Source organism: Tigriopus californicus, chromosome 2, assembly GCF_007210705.1.
Source record: "Tigriopus californicus strain San Diego chromosome 2, Tcal_SD_v2.1, whole genome shotgun sequence".
NCBI classification, from domain to species: domain Eukaryota; kingdom Metazoa; phylum Arthropoda; class Copepoda; order Harpacticoida; family Harpacticidae; genus Tigriopus; species Tigriopus californicus.
The window spans coordinates 11,459,413-11,481,225 of NC_081441.1; the positions used below are offsets into that span (position 1 = coordinate 11,459,413).

Below are 21,813 nucleotides of genomic sequence, written 5' to 3' on the forward strand. Positions count from 1 at the left end.
GTTCAGTGGCTAGCAAACTTCTGGGTTCCGACTGGAACATTCTTGACATATTGATCCAAAACATTGACCTCCTTCAAAAATGCCACTCTCGTCCTAGATCAATTCACAAACTAGCCATGCGGCTGTGAGAATAATTTGCACCCGCATGAACGGATTTGAAAAGACTTGGCTGCTACTATCATGTCGAGTTTTCAAAGCGATCCCAGCATCATTCCCATGCAAGAGGAAGACATCCTCCAAAGATGTATGCGGGTAATAGCCTCAACTCCGGAGCTTCCCCCACCATGCTCCCTACCCGTGATGCCGGCCAATAGCGGAGCCCCTGTACTCTACCCAGCTCCTTCCATATCTACCATTATCCCGTCCTGTACGCCCATTTTCATGATGCCGCCCATGGTGACCCACCCTAGTGTTCCAGCCGTGATGCCGGGTTTAAACGAGACCTCTCGACCTCCAAAGCCAGTCAAGAAGCCAAAGAGCAAGTCTTCTGCGCCAACTTGTGATATTTGTGGGCGGGAATTCTTGTCGGATCGCAATTTACGTGTCCACACGGATGAGATCCACAAAGGAGGGCGTGGCAAATTCACTTGCGCCGATTGCGGGTTGGTGTTCACTCGGATTCGAAGTTTGGAACGCCATCAGAACTCAATCCATCTCAAAGATAGACCTCTATGCAAGATCTGTGATAAGTTCGTAGTCAACTACGACCGCCATTACCGAAGATTTCATTGTAAATCCATCTCAATCCAGACCGACAACAATACAGATTGACCACCAAGGCAAGCGGCAAGCTAACTCCGAAAAGGCTGTTAATTGTAGTGTTGCGGTGAGTCCTTACCCAAATTTGTTTGGAGTAATTGGCCTGATTTGAATATATATTATAGAAGGGACCCAAATCTGGGCTCGTCACAATAAATATGCAATAAAAATGGGATTAACTTCTTTATAAATTAGCCATGAAGGTCACCACCCTTTGAAAGGTGATTGGACTAGCCTTGTTTACACTAGCATAAACAAGATAGGCGCTTTTGCGGGACTTGATTTCACTCAACGACTCAAATCCGTTACCCAACTGTAGTCTGGATTCGACGAGACCGCAAAAAGTTAGAAAATCATAGGACTCACCGCATGCATAGCACTAGTACATTTCATCAAATGAGGTTCATTGGAAAAGACGAATTGGCTTCACCTCTCACTTCATGTAAATTGGGAGACTCTTGACTCGTTGTCTTTTTCTCCCTGATTGGTTCCAAATAAGAGGATCACCAACAAAGTCAAATGATCCGTTTTATCATTGATACGATAATACTTTTCGTTTTATTTGCAATAATTAGACAACAGTCAATATAATGTGAAAAACAATGTTGTTTTTTGTTGAGGAAGGTTAGGATTTGAACAGAATCATGCCAACGTCGCCAATACTGAAGTTTAAGTAATATCCCGCCATAGGTGAAAGACACGACCCAAAGGTGTCTTTCTTTCCCACGATGCATTGCCATTCAGGACCAAATCGACGATCTAACATGTCTTTGATCCAACCAGCTAATTCTCCAAAATGTTCAATGCCGCCCAATTTCATTATCCCGGTACGGACTTCTTCAAGGATGAATGCTCTCTCCTCCTTATTTAATTCTCCGCCATGGAATGTGACCTGTAAACCAATGTTTTTATTAGTACCATGTAACTGCCAGCCACTTAATAATACTTTGAATTGTTACAAACCCTATAGCTGATTTAGTTAAGGCAAGAAAATTGTAATTGTTCCTTTATTCCACGATTTATCTAAAGCATGTGAAATCGAAGCCATTGAGAACAGGAAATTATGGTTCCTGATAACAATCATGAATTTATCACAATGTTTGAAAGATCTGTTTAGTTTTTAGAAGAGCCGAACAAAAAAAATCACTGACACTTATGTCTAAGGACTGCCAGATCAGCCTTCTTTCTCCTGAAGTCTATTAGATTTTGCCTTCACTTATCGCTTGAAACTTTTGGTGGTGTTATGTAGAGCAATTAAAAAATCAATTGAAGGTAATGAATGGTCCTTCATTTACGGGTCGACTAGAAATGGGCAGAAATACGCCAATAATATGCTTCATCATCGACTAAAACCAACACGTGATTTTTGCCAAGACTCAGCAGCACTGGTATCCGGAAGACAAAAAGACGTGCTCCTTCGATGGGGCAAAGACACCACGGTCATAGTGTAAGCCAATCTTGATGGTCCATGAAATTGATGATTATTTCTTGATAGAAATTGAAGTGAAAATGATACCTTAGCTAATGTCTGGTTGCTCGAATTTGGAGCCAACAAATGCTTAAATGAACGTTTCAGTGATTACATCCGAGACATTGCAAAGGGACGGCCTTAAAAAGGTGTTGAAGGACATCGATTGAATTCATTCATTGATTCCATTTCCTGCATCTAATGGGGGGTGAAAATGACCAACCGACTTACTTGGAGGTCCTTCGAGCCAACTTAGTCGAATGCCAACGATGACGATTTGCTTTTAACGTGCAAAACCACGCAACTGAATCGAGCGACTTCCACTCTGCGGTTTCTACTGGTTATAATTGGTTTTGTTCTAAATTTCACCTCGAGGAGGTAACCAACAATATGTCCATAAGCAACTACCGAAGCGCCAAACCATCGATTATTTTGCAACAGTTTATTTGATACGCTTCGATTGCGAATAACGCTTTATTCAGACAGATTGCGAGACGTCCTCGAAGTAGTAAAGAGAATAATGATCAAAATAATCAAGTAGAATTTTATGACATCCAGGGTCGAATCAACCTCAATTTGTGCGTGCGCTTTGTCTGAAAAACTGGAAATTTATGCCACCAGGCATCAGGCAGGGCAAGGTTGGGAAACAATTTATTGCACATTTTAATTAATGAGGTCAAGGAACGCAAATAATGGATCAGCTTCGCATTCAGTGCTCTCATCTTCTGTTTTCAAAAATAACTTGTTTCTTTAAACAAGCTACTTATCATCATTAATTTTAATCTAAAAATTTCAGCACTCGATCTCATAAGTCACGAATGGATGATCCTTGGCAATTCTCATTATCGAAGTCATTTGTGAGAGTGAAAAATCGTTTAAAGTGGAACTTCGGTTTCAAATGAGGCATGCACAATGGTATTTTATCCCAAATGAGGATTATTTGGATCACAAAGCATCCTCGATAGAAATCTTGGCTTGGCTGCAAGAATCGAGACTTGTGAAGCTAGCTCTTCATTCCTGAAAGAGGGGTTTGCCAACCATATCACGACTCTTTTCACAACTTGCATTCAAATTGGGAAGCTTCTGAAATGGTTGTTGTGTAGGTCCAGTCAGATGCACAAGTGAAGTAAGAATTGACCAACAGTAAATTTGGGTCATTGTAAAAATGTCATCGCCATCAATTGCCTAACGAAAAAAATAATGGAAATGTCGGATAAAACTTCGTTACAACATGCGTAGTGTTTTGACAAAGCCATCGAAATCGGATCGGAAAAGTACCTACAACACGTGATCATCAGATGGGATGTGAGATTTCATTTCTGACGTTTGAGACACTATAAAATGATTTTGCGCAAATTAAAATCTCACCCCCTACCATGTGCAGCACTCCTGAAATCAAGATGTCAGACGGTGACATATTTTCATGTTCTGTCCAATTACTCAATTGCTTGTGTGGAATTCGTTAAAAACACATCTTTTGACCTGGAATATTGAAGATTTTATTGTTGAAAACTCATTTTAAAACCCTTGGTATCAGGTTTTAAAAAAATAGACAGCGCAATAATCCCGTTGAAAGACATTTTACAGAGTTAGCAAAGTTAAGTATCAAGTCATTAACTACCTAAACCCCAATAGCAGAGACAAAAATGATTGATGTTTTTGTACGTACAATTTTTACTATGGGAAAGAGCAGAGCTGATTGGATCGGTGATATATTCATTATTTTCCAAATCAAAGAGGAAACTCAAAATTTGCAAACTTTTGCTTTTAAATTGTTAATCATTTTAGTCCAATTGTGAGATCTGTTAAAGGAGGATTAATTTTTTGCATAATCTCGTAAAACAGTTTAATCTGAACATTCGTTATTATAACAAAGAGAGACGACGTGTCCGAAGCCTGAAATTGAATCTAACTCAGGCGAGAAAATGGTGCTAAAAATCTTGAAGTTCGATCATAAAATTTACTGCCCTCAATGTTATCCCGAGTCTTCCCGAATCTTCTCATTAGACGACTTATTTTCAAGTTCTATTGTTGAATACTATATCAAACTATAATTCGAACACCAAATTCGAATTCATCAATTAGAGGACAAATGCTTTTTATTAACATAAAAAGATCGTAGCACTTTGCGCCCTTTCTTTTAAAACCGTTCTTTGCAAACGATTGCATTTCGTGTATTGATAAAGAATCCCAAATGATATTAGTTATAACAACTTATCATACAATTCTACCTAATCTTGTGCTCCATCCTCATTCTCCAAAACAGGAATAACCGTTAAAAGTGCGGTAAGGAAATCAATATTTAGTTATGGGAGACTTTGTGATGATTTTTCATTTGTCTTCGGCTCTTTTTTCCAACAAAAATGCATTTAACGTATTGGATCTCCGTACTCCGCATTGCTTTACCAAGCCACTTTTTCAAAGTCACTTTCGAGATCTAAGGTCAAAATCGTCTCTTTTCAACTGAGAATCTCGAATCTCGAGCGAATTCAAAAATAGTTTTAAACGTCTTACCTCTTCCAGATTCTGAATCGAGGGTCGCCTCTTCTTGGCCCTTACAATCGTGTGCTTTCCACTGGTCATAGAGATCTGGCTCAATAGCACGGGGTCATTGAGGTTGTAGTCCAAACCATTGGGGAAGTACTCACGACGCTTTTTCATGGCAAACATTTTGTCCAGCCTCGTCTCCATCCACATTCAAGCACGAAACTAATTTGACTCGCGATCACTGAGATAAGGTGGTCTGAAAATCAATGCGAACCAACCACCATTACAAAAACCATCGGACAATGTTCTTATGACAATCCTGGATGTCCTGATCGAGGAGCGCGATGGTTCGAAGTTTCCGACATCCAATCACGACATTTTTGCGTCAAAATACGTTGTTGATGGAAAGTGTGAGTTCCAAAAGAGCTACACATGATGGTTTATTTGGAAACGTGAATGTGGATCAGGTTAACAGGAGGTGTTGAACTGTTGATGTGTGAGTTTGATTCACAAGGATTTGGTTTTGTTAACGTTGGTGGGAAATTGGGAGCTATGATCTAGGAACATCTTCCATGATCATTTTATGTTGGCTGGCTTTACAAAAGTCGTAAAGATATACTTCTAATTGAAAATATTCAATATTCCCGTAGTTCTGCGGTTAGAGAATGAGGCCGTTTTCATACAAATGATTTTTTAATGAGCATGGTTTTCACCAATAACGCCATACATAGATCCACTAAATGAGATGTAACCAATTCATATTCTTATCATTATGGAAGATAAATTTTGTCATAGATATGCTCTATCCAAATAAGATCCACATTTAAACAAGGTATACTACACTTATGATATGTCAAGAAATGTCGTCAACAACTGCAATAACCTAGGATGTCAAATTCATTCAATAATGATGACTTCCGAGAACAGGGACTTTATTCAGTTGTGGATCAAATAGGACAGAAATCTCTAATCATTAAGTGAGCAAAGTGCCCAAAGCAAAAGCACTAAACTCGACCTAGACTCTCGAAAAGAATCAATTGTGTACTGTACCAAAACATCGGAATCCCTAAAAAGTGTCCTAATGTCAAGCATTGTAATAAAGAAGATTGAATTTCTTGTCAGTAAATAAAGAAGCTCAATAGATCACCCAGTATTTGCAATTGTTTCCTAGAATTTGGCAACAGAAAAAGGTAATACACAGGACTAACGATGATCTTTTGGCCATGGCAGCAACGTTTTTGAAATTCATCGCCTACGTATATTCGTTCATTCCAAACATTTGTTTTCCCCAATTTTTTCTCGACTTTTTCGCACTTACTATTTTTTATACTCTTTCAACATTTTCGCATATTTTCCAACTTTTGCTCATTTTTTTCCAACTAACAAAAAAGTTCGGCCAAAATGGCAACTGGTTTTTTTTTCAAGGTCTACTACCAGGAGCCAGCATGGACATGGCAAGAATCGCTTCTTAGGGATAGCAGGTTCATTTACCGGTGCTTGAAGATGTTATAATGCCATATTCATTTTTATCTGTGTTTCTTGACATGGAAGGCAAAAATAGCCCCCCCCCCTCAAACGCATTGATGGCTATGTTTTGGAAAGTTTATTCGCAAATATTTGTGTAGATTCAGTTGATTTTTTTATGAAAATTTGCTGTCAATGAAGACCAACCATATTTATCTGCAAGTTTTGGCCAGCCCTAGTTACTAAGCTTGGAAAAATAAACGGGACAGAAACATCAAACTGAAACGTTTTTTGGTGGTAAACTTTATTCTCCACCGATTAGCTGGCAGAGCTACTTTTTTAAACTTAAACTAACTTAATCAAACCTAACCAAACCTTACCTAACCTAACCCAACCTAACCTAATACAATATTAATAACCCTTAAAGTCTCTATCTAAACCTTTTAACATTTTGTCACAAATTTAAAGAAGTAGCCTCGCCAACTGATCGGTGGAGGATAACGTTTATCGTTTTTGGTTTATATAAAATCAACATAATTGGGTTGTTTTAAGCAACATAAAAGTGACATATTTGGGCCAAAAATCTAACATATTTTGTTGGAGCCTAATGATGACAAGAGGTTTGTTTAACAAAGTGTCAGATTTTGATGACAAAATTCCACATATCTATGACAATGTTACTAACTTCAAATCACAAGTTCCAAAAAGTTCCAAAACAATCTGCACTAATTTTGATACAGTTGGAAGTTAAGTATATTCTTTATTCTTACTTGACCCCAAATCCGTGATCATTTCAATACCACACATTTGAAAAAGTAAATCTAATTTCAATTCAAATAACACAAAGGAACTGACTTCTTAGTTTAAAAAAGCCATCCAAAAGTGTCATCGTAAATAGGCCTTTTAGTAATTGGTTACGATTATTTCCTATTGATTATCCCGAAATTTGTCCTAACCAACCAGCAAATAACTAATTTTCGTTCCGTGAATCAACGATCAATTGAGATTGAACAAAAATGTCCTGGCTCCAATACACCATTCTCAAGCGTATATGAGTGTTAAGACGAAATATATTTTGCTATATAACGAATGCTAGACATGCTCCAATTCGAAAGAAACTGTAGCTGAGACAAACCCTAACTCATTAGACAAGCTCCCAAAGCAATGTAACAGTTTGTTCATTGACAAAAAAGGACATCAAAAGACAAACATATGATGCGATAGACCTCTTTCGCTTTGATGGATTGCAATTGCTCAGCGGCAAGATGTTTCAACTTGTTTGTGGTGTAACTGGTCCAGTGGATTTTATAGCACGCGCACTCGTTATGTTTGTGTCTTCTTCTTTGGTGGAAATGCTAACATTCTCCAAATTGTTTCCGTGAATCGAAGTAACGGTGAATTTTTCTCGTCACTTTTCGAACAATGCTGTTCTCAATCGTTCTCTTCTCGATCCCAGGGAAGATTACGTTTTCAGAAACCAATTTTTGAAAGGTAGATAACACTCATGTCCACGATGGTACCTGATATTGTTCTATGCTTCATTACCTCGACCTTTGTTGCAAGCTTTAAATTGACCATTCTTGTTTTCGATAATTAAAGGAAGAATGCAGGGCAATTAATCACAAAGTATCGTCAATTTTGATTTATAATGTCCAAATCATGTTTCATTGAAAATGAAATTTTGTTAAAAAAATATAGTCACAACTGTGGGGACCCCCTGAAATCATTAAACCAAAATCATCGACTTTTGTGACAAATGATTTTGAAATTTACCCTTTTCTTGGAAGACAAGTCGCAATGAACCAAAAAATTCTAACTGTTGGTGGCCCAATTCGCCACCAAGAGATTTTGAATTTTGCCGCGCTTCGTGGCGCTCGTATTGGTTATTGTGTTTATCAGTTATGCTTAAAAGTTTCATTCGAGGAGGCGGGAAGAGCCACAGCTCTACGTTGTTGTTGTTTGTTCAAAAATATACCGAATAGTAAAATCCATGAAAAATCGAAACCATCGTTGAAGGGTCTAAGGTTGTCGTGGATTTGTTCCGGGCACAAGGTCCCGGCACACACACTAACCTTTACTTCATGCGGCAAATCTGGACACTTTAAAACAAAGAAAACCTAGAGGACCCTCTTGCCTGTTCGACTAGAAAGTTTAAGTCAAGGTTAGTGAAGGCTTTGTTACAAATTTTCAATATCCTATAAAACTATTGACATGAATGCTTTACGCATATTCTGACAGTTTGTCTGTCAAATGTGCTTATGGGCAATGCACTTAATATATTCCATTCTTGATTACGGTTTGGCAACGTCAATGACAAAGTAATGTCTTTGAAACTCTATCGACATTGGAGAAAAGCTTTGGAAACACTAAGGTTGTTTTCTGGCTGTATAGAGCTTTTCAGCGCATTGAACAACGCCATCCGGCTCGTCTTGATGCTGAAAAATAAACGTGAGGAGCTCAGAGCTTAGTCAAGGACTCTGGAATTTTAAAATTTATTTTGTTCATGAAAAGCTAAATAATATGTTTAAGAAATGTAAAAGATCACCTCAATAGATTCCAAGGTTGATACAAATTGGTAAACTTTCAATGAAAGGAAATGGTAATTCAAGCTTCTGCTGGGTTTAGTAGCACCAGTTTTAAAGTATGTAGAAATAACAGATCTGAGCCACTTTTCGAATTTAAGTAACAAAATAAGGAACACAGATCGCCTCAACTAAAGGCTGGTCCTTTTGATAATTTTAACTGTAAAGTGATTCGTTTCAAAGTTATATTGTCAAAAGCTGATGTAGTTGATCACGAGCAAGCCAAAAGTTCGAATCTTATGTTTTGTTTACTACTTAACTTTGCCCATGTCTCCTGAGTTCCCTAAGCATAGGTTTGGGCTCAAATTTGGTCAAATTCATCTATTCAACCAGATCTTGTGGTCGTATGAAGTGCTCATTTGGAGCAAGATGAACAGTTTAGGAGATACAAAACTTTGGCTGCCGTTTGCATTCCACATCTCTAGATGTCCATTTACATGCAATCATTGTTGATAGACGTTAATGAATATTAATGTGAAATTACTTTATCACTCATTTTTTGATGACAAAATCATTGTCTCCTTTGATTGCATGAAAAACCTATAATTTCTTGACAAAAGATAAAATCAAGTTAAAACATGCAGATTTTAAAACCATTCGCTAATATTTAAAAGGAAAAACATATCTTCATTGTCCAATCTGATAGGGCATCATGATTAAAAAAGGTTTGATTCGCTATCAAGTACTTAATAAATCATGGCATTATAACGAGCTTTCTCTTATTTCTACCTTTGTTTGTCCGCACCTAGACGAAGCAGAGGGTGCTACATCTGCAGAATAAAAAAAGGACAATTAACAAAACAAAAAGACCGAACGATGTGCACGTGGAAATGGATGCCTATTCTGGCTTTAGGCTTGTCGTTTATGGAATAATGAAAATACAAAACAGGGCAACATACATGGATGAAAAATATGGGAAACACGATAAACAATTCAGTCTTGAAACGGCAGTGATTGTTGTCGTGAAATTGAAATCTTCACAAACTCGGGAGCATCACGATGACACGGTGCGTTCAAATATAAGTGGTAAGTTCAAGTGAGATCGATAACAAATGGAGCATCTTCTGGAACCTCCTGACAATCTAATCGATGCAGAGAGACAAAGCAAGACTCATGTATTTTTAAGAAATTCTTGTTATCTTGGGGGTGGTTCTCCTCCTTTTCTTCCTCCTCCCTCACATCCGAAGCATCTTCGTCGATGTCCTCCTCCTCCTCATCATCAGACACAGAAACATCTACCTCAACCTCAACAGGAACTGGCTTTTGCCATTCGAGATCGAAGTTGCGAAGTTTCTCTCTCATGGCAAATATCGGGGTGAGAGGTTGCTCCTCTTTGAGTTCCATTTTTTCCGATTTGCTATGAAGAGTGTCCAAAATATCATCCACAGACATCTCCTCATAATCTTTGGGCTGACTCTTGACCGACGCCAATTCGGATTCGGATTCCGTCTCCAGGGCAATGATTTCAGGTTCAGAATCGAGGTCCTTAGCTTCAGGGGTACCCTCACCATCGAACTCTTGTTCACTGTCTGACAGACCCACCACATCAACCTCTACGTCTAATTCACTGTCAGAAAAGTCCTTTTCTCGAGGTATAGGATCCCTGGCCAGCCTTTTCCGACGGACTTTGGGACACAATTGAGGCGTGGAATTGGAACACATGGGGTTGGTTTCGGATTCCGCATCAGAGACAAGGATTTCCTCATCTGATGCGATTGGAGTTTCTCGGCGTTCCGGCAGATCCGGAAGCTCAAAGGAGAGATCTTTGGCTTTGTACAGGTTGGTGAGCATGATTTTGGGCTGGAAATCTGATAAGCGCATGAGGCGTCGCCAAGATGAGCGACAAAAGCTCTGAAGCTTCCGTCGACCTGACCTTTTGGGTCTTTGACGTGGAGGCTCTTCCTCATTGAAGCCGGGATCCTCGGGATCGGAATGTAAGTTGTCCTCATCCGAATCGTCTCTGACCTAAACGAATTCAGATTTGTATTAAGATTCATCTTGGAATGGAATATTCGGTGATTACTACCATTTACGATAATAGTCGTTGGTCACTCATCAATTTCAGAAGGGATTTTACACTCAAATTCATTGGGCAACTTTAGTATTTTTCCTTGACTGATTCATTGATTTATATTCAATTTGGCACCGACAAGAGCTCCATAATGAAGTGTAAAATGGATTAGTACATAGACCACTGAAGTTTCAGTGGTCTATTATGATTAGTCCTATTAGTATAATGCGGTTTTTATGAGAAATGCTCGAATGGTCAAGTTGAAGATGAGTTCTCTACTTACATCTCGACGATATTGACGATGCGAATACGTGACTCTTTTGAATTTCTTCCTAATTTCATCTGCGTGGTATCTTCTCATATGTCGTTGGAATCCTGTCCTAAAATGATCATAGCACAATTCTTAAAAATATATTCTTCATCAGAAGAAGAGGTCATTGAACTGATACTCACAGTTTCCTGAAGGCCCTCTGACAATGTTCACATCGCCGTTCTTTCCATATTTTATCCAGAACCAGACTTTTCTTGACATTGCCCGATAAAGGATCATAGCTCTGACACGTTTTTAGCAACTCCAAACGGTTTAGGAAATATAAAGAGGCCAATTTTTTGAACTTAACGCTACTCATGATGACCTCCGGATAATTATGACCGATTTTTATCGAATCATACTCAATCCAAACGCGCTCAGGGAAACATTTAATGACGCTCACCGTGCATTTATCAGATACACATGAGATGTTTGTTTAGATTGGAGCTTCAAGGACGCTTCTCTAGTTATCAGCTGGCCCGGTGGACCTGTTTGGACTCCAGGGCTGGGACAGGTAGATGAGCCGTAAGGGTCAAAATCGACCTGATTTTTGTTATAAATAAATAGAATGCTGATGTGAGATCGGGCAAGCGGAAGAGAAAGCTAGAAACATTTATTACAAAATGGCTTATTTACAGCCAAGATGGCAAGCCTGACAGGAATTTGCCTTTTCATGTAGAGAGAACAGGTGAAAATCAGCTACGCCATTTCAGACTTAAGTAAGCCATTTAGAATCTTTAGAGAATGAAAAAAATGCCATAACATGGGATTTTTATAAACGAATTGGATAAAATTGAATCTGGTCCCGATCCCTGCGATCAATCCACCTTGTTCCTCACATTTTCATTCACTTTAACCTTTAACCATAATCTCTTTAGATACTAATGCCCGTCGTTGGTCTGTTGCGAATCTGCTGAAGAATCCAGATTGAGGGCTGGTTCACGAACTTCGCCGTCAGAGATCTCATTGTTCAGTCGTTGTTGAGGTCTCCACATCCACCATGATCACATGGTTCCAGCTCGTGGTGGAGATATGCTTGGGTTTTTGGGAGCACATGGTCCAATTGGTCTATCCACCTCTAGCTAAATCTCTCGTGGGCGAGGTGGTGCTCATCACAGGGGCGGGACACGGGATTGGACGCGAATTGGCTTTACAATGTGCTCGATTAGGGGCTAAGGTAGTTTGTTGGGACATCAATGCTCAAACGGCCCAAGAAACCGCTCAACGGGTAAATGAGGAGTGGGCGGTTAATGCCACTCATGTGGATACGCCTATTCGGGCGTGGAGCTTTCAGTGCGACGTTTCTAAACGAGAGGAAGTGAACAAAGTGGCCGACGAAACCAGGTATATAATATTTAAATAAATGCGATTGTAACAGTGACAGGACGGAAGTTGCCTTTGCGAGTGATAGAAATGTGGTGGCATATTTTCATGAAACCTCATTCCGTTAAGTGAAAGGAACGACAAATGTATCACTTTTTCCTTCGTTAACCGAGCCTTCGGAAGTCTAATTTCAATATCAAATTCGTGGTCAGTCAAGCATGGTTTTATGAATCAAAGTTAAATTCAGAGTGATGAGGTTTCTTTCATCTTACAATGTATATTTCTTGAAAAGAAAACGTTTTTCTACCTTACTTTTATTGAACAATAGTCAATACATTGGACAGGATTCGATCCCGTTCGTGAAATATCGTGTCTTCATAAGATGTTCGTGTTCTCAGAGTGGTCCATTTATGGACAAGCTGTCATTGCGTTTTCCCGCTTTTATCGACACTCCGAATCCTCCACATTAGCATGTTAAACATGTCTTTGTCATGGAAACATGATTGTGCTTTCATGAGTAAAGTGCTTCTCTCACTTTCTACCTCTCAAGTAATCAACATGCCAGGCGGGAAATAAATATAATCTCCTTCTTCGGTTCCTCCTTTCAGACTGAAGGTCGGCGAAATTACCGTGTTGATCAACAATGCCGGCATCATGCCCGCCAAGCCCATGCTCAAATTTGAACCCCACGAGATTGAACGTCTCTTTGATGTGAACGTATTTTCACAATATTGGACCATCATGCAATTCATGCCTGGAATGATCAAAAGGGACCATGGACACGTGGTTTCAATGTGTTCCGTGGCCGGAATCACTGGCACACCCTACCTGGTACCTTATTGCTCCAGCAAGTTCGCCATTAAGGGCCTCATGGATGGCCTGTTTTTGGAAATGCGCCAAGATATGAAGGAAAGCAGAGTGCGGCTAACCACGGTCCACCCATTTACTATAAATACGGGATTGGCCGTTGATCCGATGACGCGGTTCCCAAAGCTCATTCCGATTCACGAAGCCTCGGAATGTGCCCAACAAGTGATAGATGGATTTCGACGAAATTACGAGGAGGTCTTTGTGCCCAAAATATTGGGACCCGTTTTTCGATTGGGCAAATGTTTACCCCGACGGGTTCAAACGGCCTTGGCCGATTTCTTGAATTGTGGAGTCGGATATAACAAATAGTATTCCAGTGTATTTATTACGTTTCTATATATTTTTTTAAAAACAAGATTGGACCATTGAAATAGAGCTTTAATCAAGATATAAGGAAGAAAAAGAGGTTGCTTGTTTGAAGTTACATTAAAGGTGGGAGGCCCAGTTTTCGTTCGCACGGTTAGACCAAGCTGAAGGTAAAGGCCAACAAGGTGTCAAAGGTTAAAATGGCCCAAGCGTGCTGGGATGAAAGCGCGGGTTGAACTGCGGAAGAGTGAAAGCTGGAGACGGCTCCAAATCGGATCCGTCCCATTTCTGGCTCCTCCAAAGGACTGTACTTGGTTAGGTATCTCACAATGAGATCGTTATCCAGATAACCCGTATTTTTATGGGCCAACAAATGATCCGGGATCATCTGGTAGCCATCCCCCCCACGCGCCATAAAGCTCAGGACTGCCATGGTGTAGGTCTTGTCGTCTGTGACGCGTTGCCAAAACTCGGGCTCATCTGGCGACCCTGTGTAGGCTTCAACCAGTCTGTGGCCCACAGGTTGAGAGACGTCGTAGACCACGATTAGACCCGAATATTGAAGGAACCGTCCACTGGGATCCGGGTGGTCTGGATCGTATTCGGATACCGAATACTCCAGGACTTGCTTGAGAACATCGCCAGGGATTTCGACCACGTCGATGGTGTTGGACCAGGGCATGGCCGTGAATACGTCCCCCATGGATATTGGACCTTTTTGGGAAAGAACCGAAATGGAACTGTTATTCTTTACCAATCTTGTACATGGTTGACAATGTCTCGCATATCTGATGTTTTGCATTTGCCATTGATAAGAAACCGACTTCAGGCCAAGGCTTACCTTTCTCAAAGGATCCCTTAATGCCACCGCTGTTAATCAACGCTATGTCAACACCCATTTCCGTGGCCATGGCATCGGTGACAAAATCTCCGAAGGAGCATTCCTCTAAGCGGCATTTGGGACGTCCCCCGTCAATCAAAACTAAGCTCTCCCCCACCAAGGTATTCATTTTCTCAGCCACTCTTGATCGGTAAGCCTCCACCAGCCTTTTGAGGTCAGTGTCCTCCGGTTTTGATTGATCCAAAAGAATCGGCCAGCCTTGGAAACTTTTTATTTGTCCGTTTTGATCAAACGTTACATCTAGACGACCGAGATATTTGCCATATCCGGAAGTTTGGACCACGAGACATTGTTGCCCAGAGGCTCGGGTCACGACGGTGGGATAAGGTCCCATAGGATGATCATCGGGAATGTGACTGTGAGTATCGTTCTTTGTCCATAGAAATGTGTTGGTGTGGCCCCCGACGATAACGTCCAAATCCTCCACCTATAAGACGCTACATGGCAGTCAGACAATCACCGCATTCCTACTTCTTTAACTGGGCAATTACCGGGGATAATGGCTGCCACTTTCGCGCTTTAATAAATGATGGCAAGTAAATGAATAAATGATGTTTTGGTAAGGGGTCTGATGAATAACACCGAATTTACATCAAAAGCGGAAAACAACTCGTCTTATTTTTTTCGAGAGGTGTTCATTGCTTTCAAAGAACCAGCATGAATGCATAATTAATCCCCAACAATAAAACCGACATCAACAAACGGGTCGGTTCGCACCAAAAGCATGTGAGTTCTTCGTCAATACTGTTCGCCCCAGTGGTAAAGTCTCCATTCCCTCAGTACTAATTCATTCTTCACGCCAAAATTGTACCGATCTCGCTCATTTGACTGTTTTCAGTTTATCTTCTTATCAGGACGAAAAGACGATCGTAGGCAACACCCCACCTCCCCATGGGCCCTATTTTGTTTACGACTCGTTTGAAAAGCGATAGCTATACCAATGCCAAAATTTGTTTAGATTTGTGAATATTGAAGCAGAATTGAAAAAGATACATTTATTCACATCTTACTATAATTTAAGTAAATAATTTTTTTTCTTCTTGTGTTGAAGACGGATAAGTGGCGCTGAATGCCTGTTTTTGTTTGGTGGGTTGCAATGAAGCAAATTATATAGTCTTGGATTGTATGGTGTGAAGTGACTAAGGACATTGAATCCATTGTGTAGAGATGGCCAAAATTCGCATTTTTCTTGTTTTTCAATATCAGACGGCCTTTAGCTTGTTCCGTCCAAATTAGTCTGAGCTACTTCATTCGACGAAAAGCTCGAAAAATAAGAAGAACAATGGCAAATTCGGAGTGAAGGTATTCTAAATCCATTTTTTCGAAAGAGGTATTCTGAAAACAGTAATTGAATTGTAATTTGATGTTATTTTATTACAAAGTGAAAGGAATTGTAACTGTAATTGATTGCATTCCAAAATGAGATAATTAAAATTGTGATTAATTACATTTTAGAATGCTATTGTCACAGACGTGCGTGCACGCATAAAATTAAGGAAAAATTATATTTTACATGCTTTGATACAATTAGACCTGTTTTAGGCCATGAAACGAATAACACTTAGTTTGGCCGTCTCTACTTATTGATATATTGATATTGACCAATGTTTGAGAGGTATTTCGAGAATCAATATCAATTTAAGCACATCAGAACAGAAGAACTTTAATTGTACTCGTCTCTCCTTTAAACAAGTACAAAAATTAAACAATGACAAGACAAAAACGTATTCTTTAATTTATAAAAATGACACCTGGCTATCAAACCGCCCCCTGTTTACATAAACCTCGACTTGTTTGACTGGTGTGTGATGTGTGGTAGTGTAAGTATTTTCCCCGAACTCCAACTCATCCATGTATCCTCCCATTTTCACCTTTCAAAATTCTGCGATGTTATTTCTCCGCGTCATTCCTCCTTTCGAATGAAGGAACATAATGAATGGACGGACATGTTAGCAACTCACCTCTTGCGCGATTTTCTTGTCTTCACTATATCCTGAATGACCAACTGCGATGAAAATTCCCAATCCTGGATGGCGCTCTTTGAGTTCCTGAATCTCCTTCCGAATGCTCTCGACCTCGTTCAAGAATTTGACCTTGCCCACACTGGCCAGGTCTTTGGTGTCCGGGGTTACGAACCCAATGATCCCGATTTGTTCACCCTCCACGGTGACCACAATGCTGCCTTGGATCTTGTTCTTCAGTAATGGTTCCTCGGACAGGTCCAGATTACAGGCCAATAACGGATAATACGGAGCAATAATGGCGGCAAAGTTGACCAAATCGGGGACTCCATCGTCAAACTCATGATTCCCCAAGGAGGAGGCAGTGTAACCAAGATTGGCCGTGAGGTTGGCCACAATTCGCCATTTGAACATGGAATACCATACTGTTCCCTAAAAAATACCAAGGAAAACAAATTGAGCGTCCAACCTCTCCAGTAAGTCACTTAATGCCGATTAAGAAAAGGGCACGATAAGGCGTCAAGGATCAAAAAAAAATTGGCGTTGTTTGTCAACTCTTGGCCATTAATGGCAAACGCTAAATCTTTTCAAAAATTGCCATGCAAGTATGTTTCATTGTGGTCAAAGAGAAAAAGTAATCATCTTAGAAAGAGACTCAATCACGATTGCCATGAGATTCCTACATCTGACGAGATGTTTCATAATGGACGATGAGTTTGCGCTTCAACAATCTGAGTTTGAGCTTATACCCATGTGTAGTTTTAAGGTCGTACCTGCCCTTTCCAAGCTCTCATAAAGCCACTTTTTGTAGTCTTCTTCCCTCGTTCAGCTTAAAAAGTGACGATTAAACACAATGATTTTAAACTGCTAAAAGATGCTTCAAGGATGCCACCTTCGGATAATGGATCAAATCTGCCCAAACGATTTTTGGTTTAATAAGGCCCCTGTGATCATCAATCCAAGAATAGAAACACGATCCCTCGAAAACAAATTTGAACAAGCCAAGCAATTGAGATTTTGAATAAGCTCCTTGTGTACGTACATAAATTCATCCTTCTCTAAAAATATTGATCACTTCGTACAGAAATTAATACCTATGCATTCATTTGATTCCCTGTTCATGTAAAGTTAAAACTCTATCCTACCGTTTTCTATTGAAATTATATTAGATTTGTAAATATCTGAATTAGAGTTGGCGGACCTGTGGATGATCAAACAACGTTTCCGTACTTCCCACGAATATTTAATATCGTATAGCTATTGAAAAATTGCAAAATGATCAAGCAGATTCGGTACGTATACACCTCCTTCCTCTGAATACGTTTTGGAGCTCGTAAATTGTATCAACAAAGTAAATACCTACCTTTTTCGGGCAATTAGGTCATCCCTATTGACTGATGGAGTTACAAGAAACGGATATAAAGAGCCATTTTTCATCCTCTTTTTCCAACATGTTTTTAATCGAAGACCGAATGGCCAAACTTGGGGTCAATTTGCCAATTCAAGTGGCCCTGACATTCAGATGTCGGTCTTCTAATACCGCATAGACGTGTCTGCTTATCGTCTCAAATTCCTGGATCAACGCTGATCTAGGAACAAACGAGAATCTTCGCATACATACATCAAGGTAAACCAAGGCAACGACTTCAATGGGAACAAGGGCACGTGTTTTATTTCGAATGACTGGCGACGTGTCTCAATTCCAAGCTTGGAACAAAATGCATCTGTCACCAATTGTTCCTTGAACGAATTTTCCGCTCGCTCTCCTTTCTTCTCACAAAAGGTTATTTACATATTCCTCATTCCATGAGCGGTGGGGAAAGATTTTGTATATTGATATTTTGGAAGAACTTGGAATGATTAAAGAGGTCTTGTGTAAACATTGTTGATTCTCGTTCCTCTGCGGGATATTCAATCAATTACGCTCTTGTCAAAGCAATGCAATCTTCCGCATTGAAGTATTTTTTTTACACCTGGAACTCTTAAGTCGTCGAACAGTCCAAAGGTAACAAACCATTTTCAGTCTAACGCAGGAAATGAACAGGAAATGCTAGTTCTTGACTAAGTTGACTGAGAGTGCCCGACAAGTTATTGTTGTTCATGAAATCGATTCAAGAAAAGTGGAATTTGACATTGTTAATGACCAGACTAGTCTCTTTAAGTGTTACTAATTTCATGAAATAAAAACTTATTTGGGCTTCCTACGGTACACGACGTATGGTTCACGTTCTGCACTTCAGAGGGCGTTTTGTGAGTTCACCTCTACCAAATATGGGGCCGATTGGGCCGATTCCTCTTTGGTGAATTATAAAGCGTTTGAATTCTATTTGGCTGATTCTATCAAAATTGTATGCATAATTAGTGACCCAGATCACATATTGTCCCGAAAAGAAATTGTGCTCATGGTTTGTTACGAGTAGTCTATTTGCTAGCAATCTACAATGCCTCTTCGCCATTTCGTTTGGATTGTCTGACGTTGGAAATAGGGTCCGCTAAATTTAAAACTTAAAATAAAAAACCTTTTCGAGCAGAATCACATGTGATTCCTAGTTTCTCTAAACGAATAGTATCATTATTCTGGGATGTTCATTTCAATTCCATTTTCACCGGAGTGCTTAATTAAGGTGTCGGTGTCTAAAGGTGTTGAAGAGAAATCCTGACTGACCTGATCAGATCAAAGGGAAGCTCACTTCCTTTCGGGAGAAATGTCTTGTTGAGCGAATAAATCTCCAGATCTCTTTCATTTCGAGTTTGAAAGATTTTATTTCTCATCCGTCAATCCTAGGTGAGAAAAATTGATGCTCTCAGCAGACACCGGAGATGCAAGCTTTCTCGTTATTCACCTTCAAGTAAAGCCCAAGTAAGATGCCTTCAAAGTCGGTCGAAGCACAAAGCACTTCTTCACCTCAAAATCTCGGAGATTTTCCACCCGCCCTCCTTCCCAATGGAGTGGCTTACCCTGGTTATTAAGTAGCAAATGTCAGCCGAAATAATGAATATGTGGACACAACCGTGTTCGGTATCCAGGGTGTTGAGTGATGGGTGTTTATGTATCCTTGTTTGATTTTGTGGCCAACACAAAACAAGTGAAAATGATCCTTACCATATCCGGCCTTTGGCAAGAACTGCGCCCAGTCTGGCGTCTGGCCCTTCATGCATGCGGTTTTGTTGCACTGCATGAAGGCTGTTGTACTCAAGTACAATGTAAGACATCCATTGTAGTGAATCTAAGCGCATTCCCTTGTGTAAACAAGGCTTTGAATGCAGCTTGAGTGGATCGGGAAAAGGCTATTATTGTGTGGGAAATGGATCACTTGAAGGACAAATGCGTTTCAGAGCTTAAAAGGCAATGCCGACGTATTTCCATTGGAGGTACGAGTCGGCATTGCTGTCTTTATGACCTGTCTCAAGCATTTATGACTCATCTAATGGATCACGTATAATCTGAACGATCTGAAATCAATGCCTAATAGTTCTGTTTCAATTGATCAAGAACCACGAAAACCTGAAGATGAACCTTTAGGTACAATTCTTTGTGGTACAATGATCCAACTCAATGGTAATGCTATAGATGCTGACTTTAATGAAGGTTAGGTAGGAGGCTCGAACCAAGGACTTCTTTTTCTCAAATGTAGCTGTAACAACTAATAATTCCAATTGTGTGGGATTAAAGTACACCAATCAATCATCATCATCATGTTTAATAATCCGTAATCCATTCAATGTATACCAATAGCCACCAATATCACTAAGACTTCATCATTATTTTTAGTCTACAATTTGGCACAGAGACAATTTAGAGTTGTCTAAAGTACAAATCTGTGCATTTTTCCCTAAGCATAAAATGAGTCAAATACATTTTTATGCACTGGTCCAGGTCACTCTGATTAATGCCTTAGTCCCGGGAATACTGGCCTTTTATAGCCGAAACTCCATTTGTGAAAGAAAGTATTTGCTTGAAGCGTTTGCTTGAAAAATGCACGATAGAAAAAGAAAATGGACGGAAATGGGCTTTAGTACTTTGCAATTTAGACTGACTCTGGACCAATCATGATCAAAGTAAAAGAGAGCTCAATCTACTTATACGAGAAACACGCGTTCATCGAGGTCAAGAAATATTCCTGAGATGCGATCCGCTCAAGAACGAACATTCCTTCACTCGGGATCAAAATTTCCTTGTAAAGCATCAAAATGAACATGCTTGTGCTCCCATTAAGAGCGATTATGCCTTGGACCATCGAATTTTGAGGCATCACTCGATGGACTTGATGACAAGCTGAACTGGAACAAAGTGGTCCATTGTTCAAGAATCGTTAGTCGGTACGAGTACACAAGTCTTTCGTGCTTTTAAGTAGTCGGCCTCAAATTCATCTTCATCCCAGACGTAGTTTGTCAAAGAACAAGATGTTCGCTCACGATTTTTACCAAGCGTCAAAGGAGAAGAAAGAAATTATCGTCCAGTCTGAGGAATATGACCCAAAATTGCCCCTCAAACTCGTTTCCTTTTAACAACAACTCAATCTCAAGGCCGTCAAATGTAGAAGTGAACGCTATTTGACTCGCAATCTAACATGTCAATGATGAGTTTTAGCGCCTTCGGAGCTTTGTCGATAATCGCTCACCAATCTTGAAGGGTTTCCACAAATCCTAGCTTACCTGGAAAAAGTCTCCTCCATTGAGGAACAGCATATTCCCTCGGGTCTCCTCTCTAATTTGGTCTACGGCATATTTAATCCGGGCCACGCCTCCATAACAGAGTCCTTGCTCACGGTCCTTGTCCCGACAGGCGGAGCCACGCCCCGTGATCTCGTCAAATCGGGAGTGCAAATCATTCGTATGCAGTAACGTCAATTCGAAGGCACTAACACTCCTCCAACAAATGGAGATCAGCATCAAGAGCAACTCCGTCCTCTCTCGCATAATCATGGTGACTCACTTCACTCGCGCAAGATGTGTTGATCCAGCGGAATAAAATATATCTTATGACTTTTAGTGGGTGACCGGCCCTTAATTGAAGAAGGTTGATGTCCCCGAATTGACTGTGTCTCACTTCAACGTGAGTGGGACACACATCCACGTCTCTTGGGCTCGTCGAAGAGGAATTTTGATCGGGCCTGAAAAGGCCGAAACACCGATGACGGGCCCTAAGTACCCCAGTTCTTGCGGAGAAGAAGAAGCGGGCCGAAAAGACACACTCACACACTCGATGTCTGTCGAACGTTCTGCATTCAAACCTCAGGCAGTAGCGAGGTCCAATAATCCATGTACTTATACTCCCGATAGAACTTAGAGACTGGCGTCGGTCTATGCAAGTACTACTTGTACTCGTTGGTTTATGGTATTACTGTAGATACTGGACGCATTGACAGGC

At 40.2% G+C, this 21,813-nt stretch overlaps 5 protein-coding genes across 5 annotated transcripts; 2 read left to right on the plus strand and 3 right to left on the minus strand.

Annotated features, from left to right (window-relative positions):
- The first annotated feature begins 36 nt into the window (after positions 1-36).
- Positions 37-1,590, plus strand: LOC131892988 (endothelial zinc finger protein induced by tumor necrosis factor alpha-like). Its single transcript, XM_059242871.1, has 2 exons — positions 37-826; positions 1,450-1,590. Exon 1 carries the CDS (start codon positions 181-183, stop codon positions 769-771), a length of 591 nt encoding a protein of 196 aa, XP_059098854.1. The 5' UTR covers positions 37-180; the 3' UTR covers positions 772-826; positions 1,450-1,590.
- LOC131892989 (uncharacterized) lies at positions 1,305-4,987 on the minus strand. The gene is made up of 2 exons (XM_059242872.1): positions 4,742-4,987; positions 1,305-1,651 (listed from the first exon to the last, which is right to left on the minus strand). Exons 1-2 carry the CDS (start codon positions 4,922-4,924, stop codon positions 1,385-1,387), a joined length of 450 nt encoding a protein of 149 aa, XP_059098855.1. The 5' UTR covers positions 4,925-4,987; the 3' UTR covers positions 1,305-1,384.
- Positions 4,988-9,579: 4,592 nt separating this feature from the next.
- LOC131892817 (uncharacterized) lies at positions 9,580-11,568 on the minus strand. The gene is made up of 3 exons (XM_059242672.1): positions 11,225-11,568; positions 11,055-11,151; positions 9,580-10,725 (listed from the first exon to the last, which is right to left on the minus strand). Exons 1-3 carry the CDS (start codon positions 11,398-11,400, stop codon positions 9,793-9,795), a joined length of 1,206 nt encoding a protein of 401 aa, XP_059098655.1. The 5' UTR covers positions 11,401-11,568; the 3' UTR covers positions 9,580-9,792.
- Positions 11,569-11,959: 391 nt separating this feature from the next.
- On the plus strand, positions 11,960-13,660 carry LOC131892819 (17-beta-hydroxysteroid dehydrogenase 13-like). The gene is made up of 2 exons (XM_059242673.1): positions 11,960-12,425; positions 13,013-13,660. Exons 1-2 carry the CDS (start codon positions 12,082-12,084, stop codon positions 13,581-13,583), a joined length of 915 nt encoding a protein of 304 aa, XP_059098656.1. The 5' UTR covers positions 11,960-12,081; the 3' UTR covers positions 13,584-13,660.
- On the minus strand, positions 13,581-21,518 carry LOC131892816 (protein 5NUC-like). The gene is made up of 4 exons (XM_059242671.1): positions 21,099-21,518; positions 16,443-16,874; positions 14,422-14,908; positions 13,581-14,294 (listed from the first exon to the last, which is right to left on the minus strand). The coding sequence occupies exons 1-4, from the start codon at positions 21,366-21,368 to the stop codon at positions 13,735-13,737; spliced, it is 1,749 nt and encodes a 582-aa protein (XP_059098654.1). The 5' UTR covers positions 21,369-21,518; the 3' UTR covers positions 13,581-13,734.
- Positions 21,519-21,813: the final 295 nt, after the last annotated feature.